The sequence below is a fragment of the Abramis brama genome (assembly GCF_963993115.1).
Source record: "Abramis brama genome assembly, chromosome: 23".
In the NCBI taxonomy this organism is placed as follows: Eukaryota; Metazoa; Chordata; class Actinopteri; order Cypriniformes; family Leuciscidae; genus Abramis; species Abramis brama.
The window spans coordinates 9,321,657-9,343,685 of record NC_139985.1 but is presented as its reverse complement, the minus strand read 5'-3'; the positions used below and the strand labels follow the sequence as shown (position 1 = coordinate 9,343,685).

The window sequence follows — 22,029 nt, the reverse complement described above, 5'->3', positions numbered from 1 at the left end:
TGCTAAAGAAACATTTCTTATTATTAATGCTAAACAGTTGTGCTGCTTAATATTTTTATGGAAACAGATTTTTTCCCCTCATTATTCTTTGATGAATAGAAAGTTCAAAAGAACAGCATTTATTATGAATACTTTTATAACAATACATACTTTTTTGTTATATTTATTAATGTCTTAGTCTTTTTTAATAATAATCTTATCCAAAACTTTTGAATGGCAGTGCCTTTAAAAAAAAATTGTTTTCAACATTAATAAGAAGAAATGACCTTAGAATTTCTGAAGGATGTGACACTGAAAATTCAGCTTTGCCATCACACACAGTAATAAATTACATTTTAAAATATATTACAACAGAAACCAGTTAATTTAAATTGTAATAATATTTCACAGTATTACTGTTTTTATTGTATTTTTGATCGAATACAGTATAAACACTATAGATAGATAGATAGATAGATAGATAGATAGATAGATAGATAGATAGATAGATAGATAGATAGATAGATAGATAGATAGATAGACATGTTGAGTCGGAGAGCGCCAGTAGGTGGCAGCACTCAATCGCCATTTTGTTGCTAACATCAGCCTTAGTTGTCAGTGAGAGAACAGCTACAGTCATCTGAGCAGAGTTTGTTGTCCAGACTCCAGATTTTTTGGTTTTAAAACTGATAAGATGGAGGAGTATCATTCTGGAGATGAAGTAGGTGTTATATAAGGCATTACATGGTGCAACTGGTTATTATCTGTATAAGCTTTCAAAGCTGGTAAACAGTAGACTTGCTTTTACCGCTAGCCTGCTAACCGCTTCATCCGGATAGAAACATAATATCACTTCATCATCCTTAAACGCTCATATTTTGACATCATTACATCTTTTACGTATACACAGATCACTAAAAGTTCATTTCGATTTAGAATTTACATCTTTTTGTTGTACGTTTTTATGGAAAAGGCTTCAGGGTGTGGCCAAATCATAACGTCAGCTTGAATCATAAAGGAAACCGTTGAAATATCATAAACTATTATTTTTGAACATTTTGAGTTTTTTCCCCTAACATACATGTCTTAAATGTACATTTTGGTCACTAAATATAATGTTGTGGATGCATTTAAACCAGTTTGACAGTGTGTTCATCTCTTTTCACTCTAATTTCAGATGTCTTTCAGCCCAGATGAAGCAAGTAATGTTGTTAAGGAGGTAATATTCACTGTCAGAAAGTATATATATATATATAAAACAACATTAAGCACCCTATGGTGTAGCCTATCTCACTGAATGAAATGCATTGTTGTTAGTCTCATGTTTAACTCATGCCTGCAGGATTAATGCTAGCCTATTTATTTGAGTGCAAGTCTGCTCCATTAACTCCCTCTCTCTCTCTCTCTCTCTCTCTTTCTGTGTGTGTGTGTGTGTGTGTGTGTGTGTGTGTGTGTGTGTGTGTGTTTATCGGTCAGTGCATTGAGGGTATTATTGGAGGCGTGGACTACAGCCAGAACAAAGTGAACCAGTGGACAGCCAGCATAGTCGAACACACTCTCACTCAGTTAGTGAAACAGGGGAAACCATTCAAGTATATTGGTACGAGCCTTTCCAATTGAGTTCATCTTGTATACAAATATTGAATAGGTTATAGATCTGATAATATATTTATAAGGCTATACATCATCTTTGCACAAAGCTGAAAGACATTATACAAAGTGCAGTTGTTGATTGTATATATTATGTATATATTTCAGTCAACTGTGCTGTGATGCAGAAAAGCGGCGCAGGTCTTCACACAGCCAACTCTTGTTACTGGGACACTACCACTGATGGTAAAGCTTTTAGTTCTTTAGAACTGTTTAGTGCTTCAATAGCGTTAGCTCATCTGGACCAAAAGGATATAATACAATGGACCCTTTTTACAGACTGTGATGATGCACATCCACAGTTATCAACATTGCAAATCTTGTACAGTTTTGCATATTTTCATAAAAAATAAAATAAAAACAGATTTATTACCTTGACAGGAAATTACAAAAAACAAATTTAAACGAATACAGAAATTATATTTGCTGTCGTCTCAGAATTTTTCCCAATTACTACCATTTCTGCTTCTGAGAACCCCAGAGATTTGAAAAGGGTCCATATATTTGATATAAATATGTCCATTATATGGATCACATTGGCCTTCCCTCTTGATATTTCTTTGACAAATAAAATTGAAGTAGATGCATTGAGTGCATATCATTAATTTGGTAAAGTATTTTTATGTTGCTTCTATGTATATTCAGTTAATATGTCAATGTTTTTATATTTAATACATGTCCTTTTTTTATTGAATGTTATTGTATTTTATATAAAGACTTAAATTTGTATAAAATGTGTATAATAGGAAATGTAAATCTTTGGACACAGTTTATGCAAATATCTTTCTCATTTTATTAAAATATTTTATTTTTATTCACTTTTTTAAAGTTTTGCAGTGTTTTTACAGTTCAAATATTCTAGTCTCTCATGAAAAGTTTCAAATAATTTAAGATTATCTACTGCATGCAGAAGGACACCACTGAATTTCTAAATTTCATGTCAGCTACCCAAATATGTGTTCTTGTGCGTTATATTCATTGCATCTATAATAAATGAAAGCATGGTGATCACTAATACTCATTATTCTTATTACTTTTTTGTTTTAAAACCTGTATTTTGTAAAAAGTATAGCAATTATGTGGCACTATCACATGATTTTGCCAGATGTGATTCAGATCAACTAAATAAGATGAAGCATTTTGTGCATCTGATTTCATTCTAGCATGTGTGTGTTTTCGCAGGAAGCTGCACAGTGAGGTGGGAGAACCGCACCATGTACTGCGTCGTCAGTGTGTTTGCAGTGGCTATTGCGCTATGAGCAGGAACCAGGGCTGAGATGTGACACACACAGACACAGATCGGGAAAACGACCTTCGCTCTGACGATTATACCATCATGTCTGTTATGAAGCCTTCAGCACATCGGCTAAGACTTAAACCATGTTCAACTTGTCTGCTTTACCTAATCTGCAAGTGCTTGTCTACCACATTTTACATGTATTTTTTGTTTTTTTTTGGACTTGCGAAGGTTACATGCACCTTTGCTCTGTATAGAATATGTTGATGTTTAATTATTAAAGTTGTCTGCTTTGGGTTTAATAATCCAGTTGAGGAAAATTTATATATCAGGATGTTTGTCTTCATTATTTTTTTGGGAGGATTTGCACCCAAAGACATTTTTTTTGTGTCTGAAAATATAGGCTATTTAAACTCTGATAGAACCACATACAAAATAATAGGGGACATTTACAACAATGCAAGGATGTCACTTCATGTCATTATGTTTGATGTCATTTCTGGGAGTTTTTCCACTTCTAAGTTTGAAACCAGCAAGCACACAATCATTTTGCTGAAAGAGTTATAAGAGTAGGTTCATTTTTACACACATGTCCATCTATAAATCCCATACAGAATTGTTGCACCATGTTAAAGACTTTCAAACGGGAACCCACTATACCATAATATGAATGAAAAGGACTGAAAGTGATTACCACCAAAATTCACAACTCAAGATTTCATAGGGTTTATTCAACTTCCACTTAAGAAAGGGGAAGCATGTTTGGAAAGCAGGGTAGTTTCACACACTAACAGTAAAATAACACTGATCTTTATAGTGCATAAAAATCAATTACTTCTGCATCATAATGACAAAAACTTGCAATGCAAAAAGTCTATTCTTAACAAGAATTTCATCATTTTTAAACCTAAACCATTTTAAACAACAAAGTGAAATACATTTCTACCAATTCAGTAAGACAAAACACGTATTCAAGATACAATCTTTGAACACAAGCATTAATATTCTACACAGTAATTTTATTTTGAAGTGGAGAACGGGTATTGTTCAAAATTCATGTATAACTTTGATTAAAGGTTTTGATCCACTTCAAACGTTGACTACTGTACGTATACTGTATAGGCCTATTAGAAAACAAGTCCAAAATTACTCTTTAATGCCTGGTTCAGATTACACGATTTTGGCACGATCCGTTTGACGTAGGGTGTCGTGGGGATTCGCAAACGACAACGGGCGTCGGGACGCAAGATTCGATCGTTTCATCTCGTATAGTGTGTCATAGTGGGCGACAACCAACGTCGCGTCTGCGATGCCTCACGACATCACGACAGAAAGACTAGCATGTTTAATTTTTTTAACGGTCCTCCACGACGACGGCGCGCGAGTGAGTGCGTGTATGCTATGTGAGTGAGCGTGTGTATGTGCGAGTGAATGAGTATGTGAGACGGCTCGCGATGACTGGTCGGAAAACAACGTGTAGTCTGACACGTTTCTTGTCCACGACGTGACAAGATTTTTAGGAGTCAAAATCGTGTAATCTGACACAGTGACTATCGTAACAGACAAAAAAATCGTGTAATCTGAACCAGGCATAAGAATTCGTTCTTGCAGTGTATACATTGATTTAAAATGTGTTCATCAGTATCCATAGGTTCTGATACACATGAGTTGTCCAAATGGTGGTGAAGCACATCAGAAGTTTTCTTTGTTGAATATAAATTCAGCTCCAGATTCTGTGTGTGAATGACACTGCTTCCCCAGAGCTGTGGCCAGTGCCGTGGGACCACACAGGAAAACGCCAACTTTTGAACTGAGAGAGGAAGAGAAAACAATAATACTCAGCAAGTGTATTAAAAAAGCATTTTTTCACTAAAGCAATAAGCCCCAAGAGGCCGTGGTTTACGGTGAATTTAGAACAGCTAAGGTGCGTTGTTAGGCACGACTGTTTTTAGAATAATTTACAGCGGCTTTGAACGTGGCTCAACCAATTATAATCAAGGACTGGAACGATCTGTTTTATAATGGTTCATTTAGCACAGTCTACATACCCTGGGTGTTGGGTAGCGATGGCACTGAACTCATTGTCCCAGTTGGGTTTACCATACCGAGTCTTCTGCTTAAGCCCAGTGATAGGATCATCCTCCGCCTCGTATTGAACCCTAAGGTGGGCCGCCTTTAAACAGTAATCAAAATGACTATCATAGGACAGTTTGGATTTTTAGTGAAGTTCAAAATGGTTTACATTATCTGCCATTCAACAAGCACATCTTTTCACCCACCTCAGCGTCTTTCCAGCGTGTGAGATAGATGTTGTAACTGAGGAAATCGCTCATGTTTTTATCTGTCATCTGTCTTTCCAAACTCTGCAGAAGGTCTGCGAACCATTCAAAAGCCTGTGTCTCCGGACACAGCCAATAGAAATAGATCTGCACAAGTCAAATGTCAGAACATTACTTTAGTAACCCTTGCAATCCACATTACTTACATTACTCGACTTCTTTCAGACTAGTGGAAAGTATGTATTTATTTTTATTCTATTTTTGTCTATAGACTTCAATTTTTGTCTATAGACTTCAATTGCAAAACATCTTTAAAGTAGAACACATACATTTTACACTTTTATTCGTATATATACACTTTTATTCGTGTATATATATATACACACACTGTATGTGTGTGTATATATATATATATACATACATATACATACATACATATGTATATATAAATATTTTCCCAAAGTATATTATATATATTCCTATATGTAAAATCGTGGCATCTGCAAACAAATGAAAACAAAGATGTTGTTCTATCATTCAAAGTTTGAATTGCTAAACTTAGTGCTGTTCATCACCTTTTTGGTGAAGACGTTTTTGTTCTCCTGGACGTGCTTGTACCACACAGACTTCAGAACAGAAGCGAAAGGTGTCACACCAATACCGGCGCCAACCAGCATCACAACTTCATATTGAAAGACGTCTTCACTGGCCGTCCCAAACGGCCCATCCACAGCCATCCTACACAGAGAACACCAGAGAGCCATTATGCATGGGAACATTCTTTGCAAGACGTTTCACAGAAATAACTGACAATTGCATTGTTCGCTTATCATGTTGTACAATTTGCATTCTTCCAGTTCTGTACTGAAGGAGGAAGAAATTAGGAAACGCATAGGAAGAAACGGCAACAAAAATTCACTCATGTTGAAATCGCTGTATTGCCTACCATCTTCTCAAACAGAAACCTGGTCTTCCCACACTTCTCTTATTTGCAACTGATTGTACGCCCACATCCCCTTTTTACACATGTATTTTCCCATTTTACAAGTGAAACTCTCTAGTACTATTTAAAACAATGCATCTGTGTAATTGAAGTTTTTGAGTTCCATAAGAAAAATTTGACATTAAGAAGATAGTTCACCCAAAAATGATCATTTGCACATTAATATTCACCTTCATGTTGTTCCAACCCTGTATGACTTTCTTTCTTCTGCAGATGAAGAAATTTTTAAAAATGTTCTTATCCATACAATGAAAGTTAGTGCTGTCCAAAACAAGTCATACAGGTTTTGAATAACATGAGGGTGGGTTAAATGATGACAGAATGTTCACCATCTCGTTAAATAACACATGTGTCACTTTAATCTTACTTTGGTAGTGTCCAAGCATCCAGCACCACAGTCTTGTCACCTCCACAGGCCTTATAAAGGGCTTCTGTCCAATCCCCTACAATTCGGATATGCACGCTAAGGTGGTCTTCCTCCGGGGCAGAGGTCAGGGTGAAGGGATGCCACTCCAACTGAGAGATCGACGGGCACTGGATGAAAACATACTGTCCGACCTCCATCTTAAAGCCCTTCTTCTTCATCTGCAGCTCGAGGGTTTTGGAAGGGTGCATCACTACCTGCAAAGTGGCGTAATATGGTGAGAGGGGAAGAAATACATTGGTTGCTAATTAAATAACTTGATTTCCTAACCTTGGTGATCACCACTTTCTGCTGTGAGCGATAGAAGCGCACGAGTCTCTCGCAGACGTATAGAAACATGGGGCCAACCACCCACTTCCACGTCTGTAAGAGGAAGTACATGTGTTTTAAATGCAGACAATACATTTGTATGTATTTATGTGGTAAAATATGGTTATTATGGAAGCTTGTTTCTACCATGAAATAAAAAAAAAAGTAAAAAAAAAAAAGTAAATTTTTTTTTTTTTAATTAAGACACAATTTACTAATTCGTTCCCTTATTTTAGTTTAAATCATGCCCACAAACTTCAAATTTGTTCTTACAACTTATTCATTTGTTCCCTTGATTTAGTAATTAGTGGCCATGTTGTACTAATTCGTTCCCTCGTTTTGATTCAAAGGATTAGCTCACTTTCAAAAAAAAATTTGCTGATAATTTACTCACCCCGATGTCATCCAAGATATCCATGTCTTTCTTTCTTCAGTCGAAAAGAAATTAAGGATTTTGAGGAAAACCAGGATTTTTCTACTCAGAATGGACTTCAATGGCAACCAACTATTCCAATGTTCAAAGAAGGTTCAAATGTCAGTCTCAATGCAGCTTCAAAGTCTCTAAACGATCCCAGTCGAGAAATAAGGGTCTTATCTAGTGAAACGAACGGTCATTTTCTAAAAAAAACAAAACAATTATATACTTTTTAACCACAAATGCCCATCTTGTACCATCTCTGAGATGCGCCACGTATTACGTCACCACGGTGGAAAGGTCACGAAAAAAAAACACAGACAAATAACTCAGATAGATGACGTGACACGTGACCTTTCCAACGTGATGACGCAATGCGTCGCACATCTCAGAGATGGTACACGACAAGCATTTGTGGTTTAAAAGTGTATTTATTTATTTTTTTTAGAAAATGACCGATCGTTTCGCTAGATAAGACCCTTGTTTCTCGACTGGGATCGTGTAGAGACTTTGAAGCTGCACTGAGACTGACATTTGAACCTTCTTTAAACATATAGCTGGTATAGCTGGTTGCCATTGAAGTCCATTATATGGAGAAAAATCCTTAATTTCTATTCGACTAATGAAAGAAAGACATGGATATCTTGGATGACATCGGGGTGAGTAAATTATCAGCAAAACATTTTTTGCAAGGGAACTAATCCTTTAACTAAAACAAGGGAACAAACTATTACAACATGGCCACAATTTAGTAAAACAAGGGAACAGATTATTATATCATGGGCATTATGTGGTAAAGTGAGGGAACAAATTATTATATTGTGTGCACAATTTACTTAAAACGAGGGAACGAATTAGTAAATCATGCTGATGTATTAGTAAGCCGTGGTAACAAATTGTTAATTCGTGGCCACGATACAGATATTTTCTCCTGCATGTCATGTGCGGGTTGAAAGAAATTGTGAAATGAAGAGTTGCATTTTTAATTGCAAGTTTTTATCTCACAATTTGAACTTTTTAATCTTGCAATTCTGAGTTTATATCTGACTTTGTGATTGTGATATATAAGTTAGCAATTATGAGTTATAAAATCTGAACTGGGAGATATAAACTAGCAATTGCGAGAAAAAATAATTGTTTGATTAAAGTCAAAATTAATCTGCCCCGTGGCAGAAACAAGCTTCCATAGATTATAGATTGTATTTGAGATTTATGATATACCATCGGTGGGTTCCCAGCAAAGACAGGTTCAGGGCAGTTGGTGCCATTTTGACCCCAGGTCTCAAACTTGCTGTGACATTCAATAGGGTTGTGCACTTTTTCACTTTCAAGAGTCTGGCCTCGCACAATACGCCTACACAGACATACTGTTATTGCATAAATAATGCATGATATTTCTTCTGCTAGCATTATGTACCTGTCAACAAGTACTGTATTATGCCATCAATTTACATGATGCTTCAATAAAGGCTGCTGGAAAACCTGCCTTTTATTAGCTTGCAACTGTAACCCCAACTTTGTGTTCACTAGCATGAATGATCAGAAATGAGTTGGTGTTTTCAAATCAACAACTATTAAGCCAGGGACACACCAAGCCGACTTAGTTTTTTAGTTGTTTTTTTTGTGTCGGTTTGGTGTGAATGTAAATGTAATTTAAAATGTAATTTAAAATGTAATTTAAAATTGTAATTTAAAATGTAATTTAAAATGTAATTTAAAATTGTAATTTAAAATGTAATTTAAAATGTAATTTAAAATGTTTTTTTGTGTCGGTTTAGTGTGAATGTAAATGTAATTTAAAATGTAATTTATTCCTGTGATGGCAAACTGAATTTTCAGCATCATTACTCCAGTCTTCAGTGTCACATGATACATCAGAAATCATTCTAATATGCTGATTTGCTGCTCAAGAACTAAAAACCTCTCTCTAGATGTATTATTGCATTTGTTCCTTCAAAACAGGATTATCTAATGTATCATATTGTGAGATTCAGATTTGGTTTAGATTTCGATTAACAAAAAATAAAAATATTAATTGAATTAAACCCTCACCCAACTCCATGAAGCACCAGACCAATGAAAAAGACGATGAACAGGTGATGGGTGTACCAGAACACCTCGAAATACGACCTTCTGATGACCTCCATGGAGGAAGTGATGATGAGGATGAGGGCGAGGGTGATGACCACCCCCGTCAGTCCCGCTATAGTTGTGAACATCACTATGGTTGGGTTCTGGGAAATCAAAAACACAAAAAATGACCATATTATAAAACATTACGGTCAAAAAGAGATAAAGTTAGAGTAGACGGTGCAGTGCAGTTTTCAGACTGATGTACACTACTGTTCAAAAGATTGTTTTTTTTTTTGTAAAAGAAATTCATATTTTTATTCAGCAAGGACAGTGGTAGTAAAGAGATTTAAAATGTTACAAAATTTCAAATAAATGCTATTAAAAAAAATTCAAATCTGTTGTAGGTTCTCTCAATTAACCGTTCCGTATAATACGGAATCGTTCCGTATTTGACACATAAAAGTCTTGTTCCGTATTGAACTGATACGGAACGCACTTTGTTCCGTATTTTTGAGAATCAATTCAGTGCAAATCCATGACAGACACATAGCTTCTGATATATGTCAGACTATGAACGAAGACATTTGTAGGCGATAAGGAAAAAAAACCCGACGGTGCGGTAGATACTAATTTCTCCCCGTTTGTCTATGATCAGCGTAGCGTTTTTAACATCTTGGAACATCATCAGAGAATGCCCTTTTAATTGGTCGTTTCAGTCATTGTGAGTCACGTATCGTAGCAACGATGACGACAAGTGACAACAGCGGGAAATGTAAAAATGACTACCTCCGAGCAGCCGGCGAAAAATAAAAGAGCACAAAAATATAGAATTGAATGGGAAAATTACTACCCGTGGCTGGAATGCGTGAGGGACAATGAATACAAGGCCAATTGTCAAGGTTCCTTGTCCGTAAGACGTCTCCAGAGGCTGATATGGTAGGCTATGTAATCATGTGGATTTTTAAAACTCAAATATAGTTGATAAGAAAGTGATTATATTAAAAGCGATAGTACAGGTTTAGCCTAACATTGTAAAGAAATCAAAAAAGTACACATGGAAAAAATAGCTGCACAATGTGGAGGTTTATTTATTTCTGTGAGATTTTCCATGTGCATACATACAGGTGTTGTATTGCTTGAATGCAGTATTTGAGTGCAATATTTTAGATTTTCTTTATTAGCTGTTTTTTTTATGTATTATTGTTTTGCACTGGAAAGAAAGTTAACTATAATGGAAGTATAATTATATAAATATATTTGCACTACACTTCCTTAAAATGTTGTCTAATTAAATTTTAAAAAAAAAATTTTGCACTGGAAAGAACATTCTAGAAGTCTAATTCTATTGAATAAGTTTGCACAAGGCTACAGAAAACTGTTGTGTTTATTTTTCTTCAAATGCAGTCTAAGCCGATAAGTTTTGAATGTTACAGTATAGCCTATGTTTTATTTGTTTAAGTTAAAATAAAACGTATTATAAACTAAACAAATCCATGGTTCATTGTTGGCAAAATGATCATGATAGGCTTTATATTTTACATCTAACTTATGTGGTTCAGTCTTATATAATGATTAGGCCTACTTTGCTATTCTATAAATATAGGCCTAATAAGTTGTATTATAATATGCTATAATGTATTAAATATATTTATCTAAATATATCAATTAGTTTCCACAATATTCACCAGAAGTCATCATTTCAAGTCATCATTATTTTTCAAAATTTTCTTCCTTGGGGGGCGTGTCACCAGTGTGTGATTGTGTGACACTAGCAGTGTCGATTGTGTTTCAACATGGCACTGTAAATGTTTTTGTAATGATCATAAGCTTTTCATCCTCTCATGTTTTCTATTTCTGGCTATTGTCCACTGGGTCATCATTGCAACACTATGGCAACAGAATTTAAAAATCATGTGACCACAACATCGGCAGCAGCATGATGGTTCTGTGGGTGGAAGTGGGAGGTATCCTACGGGCCTGAAGTCAGATCAGTTGGAGGTTCCTTGCGTAATGAGCAGGAAGCTGCTTCAGAATCAGTGTTTTAGAGGGAACTTCTGCTGACACTGAGAATGTGTAACTCTGACACAAAAATGTGTTACTGAAATGAGTAAAAACCTTGCAAAACTCGCTGGAAAGACTCACCGTCTCATTGGTTCTGATGGGGTTCAGGTAGGACCTGTTGTCATTGTTGCCGATTTGAGAGAGCACGTAGGGCAGGTAACTGCTGTTGATCATGAGCTGGGAATCCATGAATCTCTCAAAGTTAAACAGGTGAGCTATGATGTGGATGGCTGGGGGAATATACAAGGAATCAGCAAGTTAATTATCTATAAAATATCATACATGCAAGACGTATAGGCTGCACTGTAAATATTACTTTTTTTGAAGTTGTAAATAAAACAAAGATTATTGGGGTAGGCTATGTTTTACACTGGTGGTCAAAAGTTTGGAATAATTAAGACTTTTTGAAAGTCTTTTCTGTTCACCAAGGCTGCATTTATTCAATAAAAAATACAGTAAAAACAGTAATATTGTGAAATAGTATTACAATTTTAAATGACTGTTTTCAACTTGAATATATTATAAAAATCGAATGTATTCCTGTGATGGTAAAGCTGAATCTTCAGCATCATTACTCCAGTCTTTAGTGTCACATGATCCTTCAGAAATCATTCTAATATGCTAATTTGCTTTCTCAGTTATTATAAATTATTATTGGTGCTCAATTATTAATTGTGTTTTTTATTTTTATCAATGTTGAAAACAGTTTTCGCTGCTTAATATTTTTGTGGAAATCATGATGCATTTATTTTATTTTTTTTGATGAACAGAAATTTGTAATATTATAAATGGATTTACTGTTGCATCCTTGCAGAATAAAAGTACTAATTTCTAGTTTTAAAAAAAATATTAAGCAGCTGTTTTCAAATTTGATAATAATAAGAAATGTTTCTTGAGCAGCAAATCAGCATATTAGAATGATTTCTGAAGGATCATGTGACACTGAAGACTGGAGTAATGATGCTGAAAATTCAGCTTTGCCAACACATGAATAAATATAATTTTAAAATATATTCAAAAAGACAACTGTTATTTTAAATTGCAATAATATTTCACAATATTAATGTTTTACTGTATTTTGATCAAATAAATACAGCATTTGTGAGTATAAGAGAATTCTTTCAAAAACATTAAAACAAAATTATAATAATAATAATTATTCAAACTTCTGACCCACAGTTAATTGTGAAATTTATTGGCAATTTACTGGGTGAAAATTGTTTCTACACCAAATTTAGATTTTAGTTTTAGAGGCATTTTAGAAAGATTTGAAAATCGAAAAAAGATTAGGAAAAGGATTTAAACGTGGAAACTAATAAGTGAAAGTGTCTTTCTTACTGTACCTGTGTGGAAAGCAATCATGTAGGCCACCAGTTTGTGGAAAGTGAGGTTTCTGTCTAGCTGACGGGCTGCAGTGCGGCTACAGCACTGTGAACACACACACACACAAACACAGACACACACATCACTTTTCACTATCTGAAGTGGATAAGCCTTTCACTTTCGCTCTGATGCTCCTCTCCTGACCTGTATGGATCCGCGTAGGAATGAGAGCAGGTTCCTGCAGACGGGAAGCAGGATCAACATGCAGTTGAAATTCAGACATGCAGCTGGAGCTCTGGCCCAGGAGAGAGCATGCTGTGGGCACAGAGACAGAGAGAGACAGGGGAAGTTTCATTTCCCATTTTAAGCTCTGAACAACATATGTGCATTTAAATATGCATTAAATATATAGTGCTTCCAGATCAAATGTAAATGTAACATTTTACATATAAACATTGTACTCTTACATAAGTTCTGAGTAGAATCTAACAATACATTAGCATAGAAATTAAAGTACAATATACAAACAAGAAATTTGATTTACAATATAACTATATAATTAACACTGAGTGTCTTAACGTTATATTCAACTACACAGATTATTACAATTACACAACATACATAACGGCATCAGTATAATAATTGACCTTAAAGTAACTATAAAATTACAACAATACATTAATTATATTGATATAATGTAATATAAATATATATATATATATATATATATAAAAAAAATTATAAATATTTAAAATGTATAAATGATTTGACACTTACCCCAAGTATGACTCTAGTATAGTAGTATCTGTCAAACAAAAATCTCATGTAAAAATGTACAAAGAGGAACGCATTGATGCCGAGCCACACAAGCTGAAAAACAGAACGGGGGACGTTTAAGAAATTTGGTAATGATTAAAAGTAATTCAAGTATAAAACATTAATAGTATCTCTGTTTTTCAGTATGTTTAACAAATAATTGTGCTAAAAGAGAACACAAAAAGCAAGTAATCGGAAAAAAGGAAGAACTTTAGAATCCAAAGATTATTTTTAAAAAGTTATTTTAAATAAGAAACCGATCCTAAAATCCTAATTCCAATAGCTTACAATAACAAAAATGGATAGTCCTTCATTTGCTGCAAAGTTTCCCATGGTGTTGAGCTGTGTTGTAAGAGAAGATCAAGAGAGAATTTGAAGTAAGACACAATATATATGGAGATATAAAGCATTGAAGCAAGTCAGGAAATGTCATCACAAATCAGAAACCACCAAGCGAAGTTCCTCAACCCTAGGGGATGGATCAGGTGAACTCTCACTTCTCTTTCTGGTTTATAGCTCAGCCTGCATGTTAATCTTTAATATAATGTTAGTTGTTATAGTGTCAAAACGGTTATGGTTATATGATTTAAATAATGTTTCTGCAATTGTTACAGTCTTTCGTTAAATTGGTTTTAACTTAAGTGAACCTGGCCCCCCACATATAGACAGACAGAAAAGATCAATAAACTGATGTCCTTTCATGGACAAAATATCATTCTCTTTTATTTATTTATTTTATTATGGGTTTAGCTGACAGTTGCACATATCAAAAGCAGTGATGTGATGTGCTATACAGTGCTTATTATGGACATGTTTTTAAGGGAGTTTCCAGATGCAACCCTGACCACAGTCTTGCTGAATGAGTTAACTCGTTCATTCAACACCCCACGGGGGGGCAGTAAAGTTAAGATACAATCATATACTGCCCTCTATGAAAAGAATGACATTTTATACTTTTTGTAGGAAAAATGAGAACAATGTGCAAAAGGATGAGACGAGTTCAAAATATTCTTTGCAGGATTATGAAGGTCCTGGCCTTGTAACCCAACTGTAATCTTTACTATTCATAAATCCTTACAATCTGAAAGCATTTATAGGCATTTACTTGAATTTAGGCCATATGTTGTCATAAGATAGGACACTATCATATGACCAATCAGAACTAATTTAACAGTCTTACTATTTTTGTTTTTTAAGTAATAAAATGATAATATTTTAAGCATTAAATTAGTATTAAGAAGTACTAATAATGAACCTGAGAGGTTGTCAAGAAAGCAATGCCCTCAAAGTGATGGAAAAATCAACGAAAGCTTATAACTTAGCAAATACAATCTTTTAAATAAATCTGCTGTAAATAATGCAGACACTGAGAGAGATTAGAAGCCATTACATTAATCAAACCGACACCAAACAAGGGACAGAGCGCTCCCACATCACAAGACAAAAGCAGCGGTTTCATCTTGTTAGGGAAATTCACATGCACTTCAGTGGACCATGCTGGCTCATATGCTTTGTAAACAAAACAAGAAAAAAAAAGTATATTCATCTGAAAGTTCAACAAACGTTGCCTCTTACATTCCACCATAAAGTGTAAAAAGGCAGAAATCCAACATTTTAATTTCATTTTTCCCTTTTGATCCTTAAAGGGCACTTCATGACAATGTTTTTAAAGGAATAGTTCACCCACAAATGAAAATTCTGTCATTATGTACTCACCCTCATGTCGTTCCAAACCAATGAGACTTCGTCATTGATTTAATCATCAAAAGGTTTCTGTCCAAAAAACTAAAACTTAAAAGATCCAAAAAGGTCATAAAGGGATTGTAAAACGAATCCATATAAATCAAAACATTTAATCAAAGTCTTGTGAAGAGATGCGATCGATTTATATGATGAACAGTTTTAATTTAGGCTTTTGTTTACATCTAAACAATGATCTTCACATACTGAACATATTATAAACACAGAAGCTTGTACATGCATCACATGCTTCACACACTCACGAGAACCAATGAGATTTCTTCTAACCATATGTGATGCGCTCTCATGTGTTTAAATGTGAATAAACGCCTAAATCATTTAAAGTTATCATATCTCTTCACAAGACTTCAAGTAGATTCGTTTTACGATGCCTTTATGACCATTTTGGATCTTCTATGTTTTGGTTACATGGACTTTCAGTAGAAGGTTCAGGTTTCATTAAAAATACATTTTTGTTTTGAAGATTAACCAATATCTGTTTGGAACACCATAAAGGTGAGTAAATGATGACAGAATTTAAATTTTTGTGTGAACTATTCCTTTAAGTTGTGCTTTGCTCACACGGCGCCGCACAAACTCTGCCCGATGTCCCCTTTGGTAACGCAGGGTGGATCGTCTCCATTGTCTTTCCCTGGTGGTTTGGTCCTTATGGAGCCCGGCTGGGGAAGAGTCCCACGTAGCATGCAGAGAGATCCACAGCACTCCCCAAAGCCCTGTGCTGGACTGGAGGAGAACAGTTGCCTGCAAGGGTGGCAGAACTGGTAAAAGAGTAACATAAAAAACACAGCTGTGGCATATCCCAACAACAGCAGTATTTCTAACACGGGAGCATCCACCCAATGGTAGAACTCAGTCCGGTGGACGTACCACATCAAAGTCAGCCCCGTGTTCTCCACAAAACGGAGGGAATAATACACTGCCACCCGCCTCCACGCCTGACCCTTATCGATCAAATCGGGGTCGTCCAATCTGAGCTGAACAGCGGACCAGCAGAACACGTTGATGCCAGCGTACAGGAAGGTCAGCATGCAGAGGACGATAGTGGTCCCCACACGCGTCAACGTCTTCTCGATGTTCTCCGGGAACGGAGAGCGGCTGCTCCAGAAGATAACCCACGGGCGAAGAAAGAACAGGACGAAGTTGACCGACACCACCGGAAGCACCCACACCTTCAACACTGAGCTGAAGAGGACCAGCACGGTCACGCGCGTGGCGATCTCGAACCCTCGCCACAGGAACACGCACAGGTACGCCAACGGACGCACGGACACTTCGTAATCATCGTAGCGTATCTTTATGGCGAGAATATTGCAGCGTAGGGCTCCATATACAATTGATAGGAGGGAAATGACCATCAATGTACCTGGTAGGGAGAGAAAATAAAAATTCAGTAAAAACATAATTTGTGGTTAAAACTAGCAATTGAACAAAGATCTTGTGTTAGATATGTGGATATGGAATAAACCACTCTACTATGTAGGGAGGTAAAATAAAATAAAATAAAAATTAAATTAAATATTGGAATAAATTAATATAATAATAAATGAAGCATAAATAAATAATTAAAACAAAATAATAAATAATAAAATAATATTCATAACTCAAAGAAATGTAAAAAATAATAATAGACTATAAATATATAAATAAATATTAAATTAAACACAATGGAATAAATAAATATAAAAACAAATAAAATAAAATTCATAACTCAAAGAAAAGAAAAAATGATAAAAGACTATAAATATCTAAATAAATATTAAACTAAACACATATGGTAATAAAAAAATATAAAAAAAATAAATGAATGCATAAATAAATATAAAAATCAATAGAAAATAAAGTTAAAAATAAATACAGAAAATAATAAATTCAGGACTAAATTTAATTTAAAATGAATTGTGTTTGTTTTATCAAGTAATTTATTCTCATATTATTATATTTATTCATTTATCTTTAATCACCGCCTCCATAACTGCGGTGCACAATATGTTGCCACTTGGTTACATAATTTACTATGCTGTTAAGTAATAAAAGAATAACAAAAGCAGAAACCCTGAAGGCCTAGATCCACCAACAGTGCAAACATATGGCCTCTTTCAACCTTCCATCTGATCTAAAGTCAGTCACCGTTTCATTACTCTATGCCTCATGGGTAATGGGGTCAGACTGATTCACTGTCCAGTATGGTCTTCCATCTGCAATACTGCTTTCAAGGACAGACTGCAAGGCTGCCAACACATTCCTCATGCAGTGCGGATGACAAAATACCTGCGAGGCAGAGTCGGGTCTATACATCTTAATATTCAGTGTACAGTGACACAGCTGCCAACAATTTACAGTGGGGTCCAACAGTCCAAAATAGACTTTTGCTTGCTTAAGTAATAAAACACACATTTTACATTTTCATTAATTACATTACCAGCAAAACTTTCAGTTTACTTCCAGGGAAAAGGGGGGGATTTTTATGCAAATTCATAAAACGTTCCGTTTAGTTCCAGGTTTACAAAAAATAACAATAAACATAAACAATAAAAAACAATATTGGCTGTAGTGTTCTGTAGCGTAGTATATTGGCAGTATACTTCGTTTATTAGTTTTTATGTGAAATCATTTCTATTTATTTCAGCTTTTTATTATCCAATAATAAAAGAAATACATTAATAAAATTAAACTTTCTGAATATTTATGTTTATAGTGAATAAATATAAAAGATTTTTAATGTACTGTAGTCTCAGACACACTATACATTGGCAGCGTATGAGTTGTTTATTGGTAATTTTCAGGGATTTCCAATTTCCTTTGTTGTGAAGTGCTCCGGGGGATTTAATTAAATTACTTTAACTGTTGTCCAGTTTAGAAATTATTTCTGTCTGTTGAGGCCCTGTCTGAAAACACGCTATCTATTTTAGCTGATATTCTCAGAAACAAAGTGTGCGTCCTTGTGATAGCAAGAGGAAATAGATAAGTACACCAGCCAAAGTCATTTCAGAGGCATTAGTTGAAACTCAAGCATGTGTGCAGAATGTATCACTGAGAGGAGCTTGTTAAATTTAGACGGGTGACGTGGGGAACAGTTCCACCTTCAATAGAGAGGACTTACAAAGATATTCTATGGAGGAAACATGCAAAAAACTTACAGAATATGCAACAAAGACTGTGTACAGATCATACTTGTTGGGTGGAAACATGACATGCCTCAATGACATAAAAACCAATTGTTTTCCCTGACATTTAACACTTTACAGATGTGGTGCAGAATGACAAAACTCATCAACAGTGAAACTCATAAGCTTGCAATGCTCCACTTTGCTGTACTTCACAAGGCCAGATAACAGAACAAGAGTGCTCGTGATCGCGGATGTGCGTGTTCTCACTTCTCACCTCTGCCGATAGACACCCCTTTCTGCAGCACACAGATGTAGAGCTGCAGCGTGAGCTGAGGTGCAGAGCCCAGGAAGGCCTGTATGACCGAGGTCCTGGCGAAAGCGGCTCTGTGCGTGACTAACTTCCCCTCCGCCTGGCCCACTTCTTGCTCCACCTCTTCGGTCTGCCCGTCCCGGGGAATCTGCTTCTTACGGGTGATGGTGACATACGGCTCCTCCACCTTTCCAGCACTGCCATAGATACAAAAGGCATCCAGGCACCTAATGGAATCAAATTAAACAGTTCTATAGCCTTTCACATGATAAGGTATAGAAATTATTAATAACCCTAACCCTAAACAACATTAAATGCCTTTGTTTAATAATATAAAATAAAATAAATAGTTCTACAACTTTTTAAATTATAGTTGAAATAAACAACATATAATGCCTTTGGTTAATAAAATAAAATAAAATTCTTCAACTTTTTAAATTACAGTTGAAAAAACAAACAAATTGCCTTTGGTTATTTTTATTTTTTAAATAAAATAAATAAATAAATTAAATTAAATTAAATTAAATTAAATAAATATATAAAATAAAACAAAATTAGTTCTTCAACTTTTTAAATTACAGTTGAAAAAAAACATATATTACCTTTGGTTATTTTTATTTTTAAAATAAAATAAATATATAAAATAAAATAAAATGTTCTTCAACTTTTTAAATTACAGTTGAAAAAAAAAACATATTGCCTTTGGTTATTTTTATTTTTAAAATAAAAAAAATATATAAAATAACATTGTTCTATACCTTTTAAATTATAGCTGAAAGAAACAGCATATATTGCCTTTGGTTATTTTTATTATTAAAATAAAATTAACAAAACAAAAGCAAAATTGACCAGAAACCTGATCAGCAGTAGTGTTTAGTAGTGTTATTTAATTAAACATGGCAACCCAGAAAAGCTACTATTTTTATATTAAGGGGTCGCTGGGTTTGCTGGAATGTCCTATAATTGTTGGATCCTACTTGTATCCATCCGCCGTGTCACAGCAGACCATGTCAGTGCTCAGAGAATTGCACTCAATCCAATGAAAGCTCACCAGTTTAGTTGTAGCTTACCCGAGGACAGCTATTCTAAGGCCTCAGTGGACAATCTGTCCATCTCTTTCATTAAAAATGCAGAGACTATGTCTCACAAGACAGGTAGTAGGTGCCAATCCTTGAGTGAGCATTTCCTATCCCAAACCTTGACAACAACCTTGCCATCTTACAGTAATAGGTTGTCGGCAACCTTGGTGATAATGTGATGGATGAGAGCTTGTTAAGAGAAGGCCAAGAGAGATTTCACACAAACTCAAGGAAATAAACAACTGAATGAAACATTAATGACACAGGGATGAAACTGTGCTGAGCTTAATCTGAATGAGCTGGCCCAGGTTGCGTTGCTTGCTAAACTGTACTATTAGAGAAACAGAGGCAATATATCAATGATTCAATTATGCACATGGTCAATGCAACAACACACGGACTGATAGAGATGGAACAGTTTTACTGAGGCCTTGACTGGAATGGAAGCTGTCAATAACACCAATAACTACTAATAGATAATCTAAGGACACAAATTCTCCATAATTGTCATGGTACAGTTTGGAAACAATACTATTTTTTTATGTTTTTGAAAGAAGTCTCTTATGCTCGTCAAGCCTGCATTTATTTGATCAAAAATACAGAAATAAACTGTAATATTATTATATTTTCCATAATATACTTATTTTTTTTGGAGCCTGTTATACTTTTTTCAGGATTCATTGACCAATAAAAAGTTAAAAAGAACAGCATTTCTTAAAAATAGAAATGATAATTAATTATAGGAATATTAGTATTTGTTCACAAAAAATAACCTAACCTAAAATAAAATAACAGGAATCTTATGATAACGTTACAAGAGCGTTATGTTGTTGCTAGGGTGTTATGTGCCAACCCGCTTACTGTCATGAATTCACTTGCTAAAATTCCATAAATAAAATAAAAGAATCATCATGACATCATCATCTATTTATGATGTGATGTGCCTCTTATTTTACAGTGCTATTACCATTACTTTGTATACGTTACTATGTATTAATGAAACTGCATTTTTGTAGAATTATCAGCATTAAATTCTATTTGCAATAAACACCTGCAATGCAATGGCCTTGAGAAAAAAATCAGATAACGAATTGTAAACTAATAACCCTGCAGTCCTTATACTTTAAAAAAAATATATATATGCATATGCTATCCAAATATACATTACATTTATTTGTCTAATAGAATGTTAACACCTTAAACATTTATTCAAAATCACCTTTTCAAAAATGAGAAGGTACAGATTTTATGGAAAGTCCCGGGGACATCATTGAACCATGAAACCTTTGACATGAATGCGCACCTTGGACTATAAATTAAACGACAAATATTTAATATATGTATGAATAGGTAAAGCACAGGTTAATTTTGCGCGTGAGAAAGAAAAAAAAGGGGGGTGAGGGGAAACACCTTTGTTATGTGTAATCGCTCACAATGGACATCGTTTGTACCTTTATCCATTATGTGGATGGGTATAATTCCCTCCACAGAGCGTTAAGCAGAAACGCATCCTTGGACATTAGCAAAATGAGAGTCGCCACTTACCTTATTATTGGTCCTAGTTGTAATATATGAAGCAGCAGTACTAGAGGTCTGTCTCTGCTCAGGTCTCTGTGAATAAAGATAAGTGTGAGCTGCACCAGCACGGATGGCACAAGCGTGAAGAGGAGCGTGAAACACTGCCAAATCTGATCACCAGCGGAGCGGTAAGTGCTGCTCAGATACAGAGCCGCCGTGGTCTCGGCCGTAAACAAAGAGACCGACACAAGGACAGAGCTGGGTAGTCTCATCCTCACTCAGCCATGTTTCTTTTCTGCTCTCTGATCTCACGAGCCAGCATTTTGAAGTTCCAGTGGACGCATCAACCACCAGCTGCAGATTCACAGCTGATCACCGCGGCGAATAGATCTAGTACTATTACAAATCTAACCGGTAGAGGGCGCAGTGAGCTCAATATTCACTGCTGTCAGTGTCAGCAGCGTGTTCATGCTACACGAACATGCTACGTACGGTAACTACAATGATCACCAGCGACATTCAGATCAGCCCATGTAGTGCCATATTATAATGCTAAGATACCTACAAGTAAATATTTCAATCCAGAGTTAGATTGCCATAGGATGGATTATTGCTGGGATGGATTAATGCCAATTTATGCCACATAAGAAAAAAGTCATATGTGCTGAATTCAGATTCGCATACT

The 22,029-nt window shown here is 35.2% G+C and overlaps 3 protein-coding genes across 4 annotated transcripts; 1 reads left to right on the top strand and 2 right to left on the bottom strand.

Moving 5' to 3' along the window:
• Positions 1-563: 563 nt before the first annotated feature.
• Positions 564-3,190, top strand: dynlt3 (dynein light chain Tctex-type 3). The gene is made up of 5 exons (XM_084100271.1): positions 564-700; positions 1,157-1,198; positions 1,456-1,579; positions 1,738-1,815; positions 2,812-3,190. Exons 1-5 carry the CDS (start codon positions 674-676, stop codon positions 2,886-2,888), a joined length of 348 nt encoding a protein of 115 aa, XP_083956397.1. The 5' UTR covers positions 564-673; the 3' UTR covers positions 2,889-3,190.
• Positions 3,191-3,576: 386 nt separating this feature from the next.
• On the bottom strand, positions 3,577-14,273 carry cybb (cytochrome b-245, beta polypeptide (chronic granulomatous disease)). The gene is made up of 13 exons (XM_084100247.1): positions 13,858-14,273; positions 13,531-13,623; positions 12,958-13,068; positions 12,774-12,858; positions 11,512-11,660; positions 9,349-9,530; positions 8,518-8,650; positions 6,843-6,935; positions 6,516-6,769; positions 5,721-5,883; positions 5,146-5,292; positions 4,915-5,039; positions 3,577-4,676 (listed from the first exon to the last, which is right to left on the bottom strand). The coding sequence occupies exons 1-13, from the start codon at positions 13,900-13,902 to the stop codon at positions 4,559-4,561; spliced, it is 1,698 nt and encodes a 565-aa protein (XP_083956373.1). The 5' UTR covers positions 13,903-14,273; the 3' UTR covers positions 3,577-4,558.
• Positions 14,274-15,509: 1,236 nt separating this feature from the next.
• Positions 15,510-21,754, bottom strand: xk (X-linked Kx blood group (McLeod syndrome)). 2 transcript variants are annotated; one of them, XM_084100257.1, is made up of 4 exons: positions 21,372-21,754; positions 18,712-18,974; positions 16,198-16,693; positions 15,510-16,088 (listed from the first exon to the last, which is right to left on the bottom strand). In XM_084100257.1, the coding sequence occupies exons 1-4, from the start codon at positions 21,614-21,616 to the stop codon at positions 15,977-15,979; spliced, it is 1,116 nt and encodes a 371-aa protein (XP_083956383.1). In that variant the 5' UTR covers positions 21,617-21,754; the 3' UTR covers positions 15,510-15,976. The 2 variants fall into 2 exon arrangements, with proteins under 2 accessions (XP_083956383.1, XP_083956382.1); XM_084100256.1 differs by having other exon boundaries at positions 15,510-16,693; positions 21,372-21,753.
• Positions 21,755-22,029: the final 275 nt, after the last annotated feature.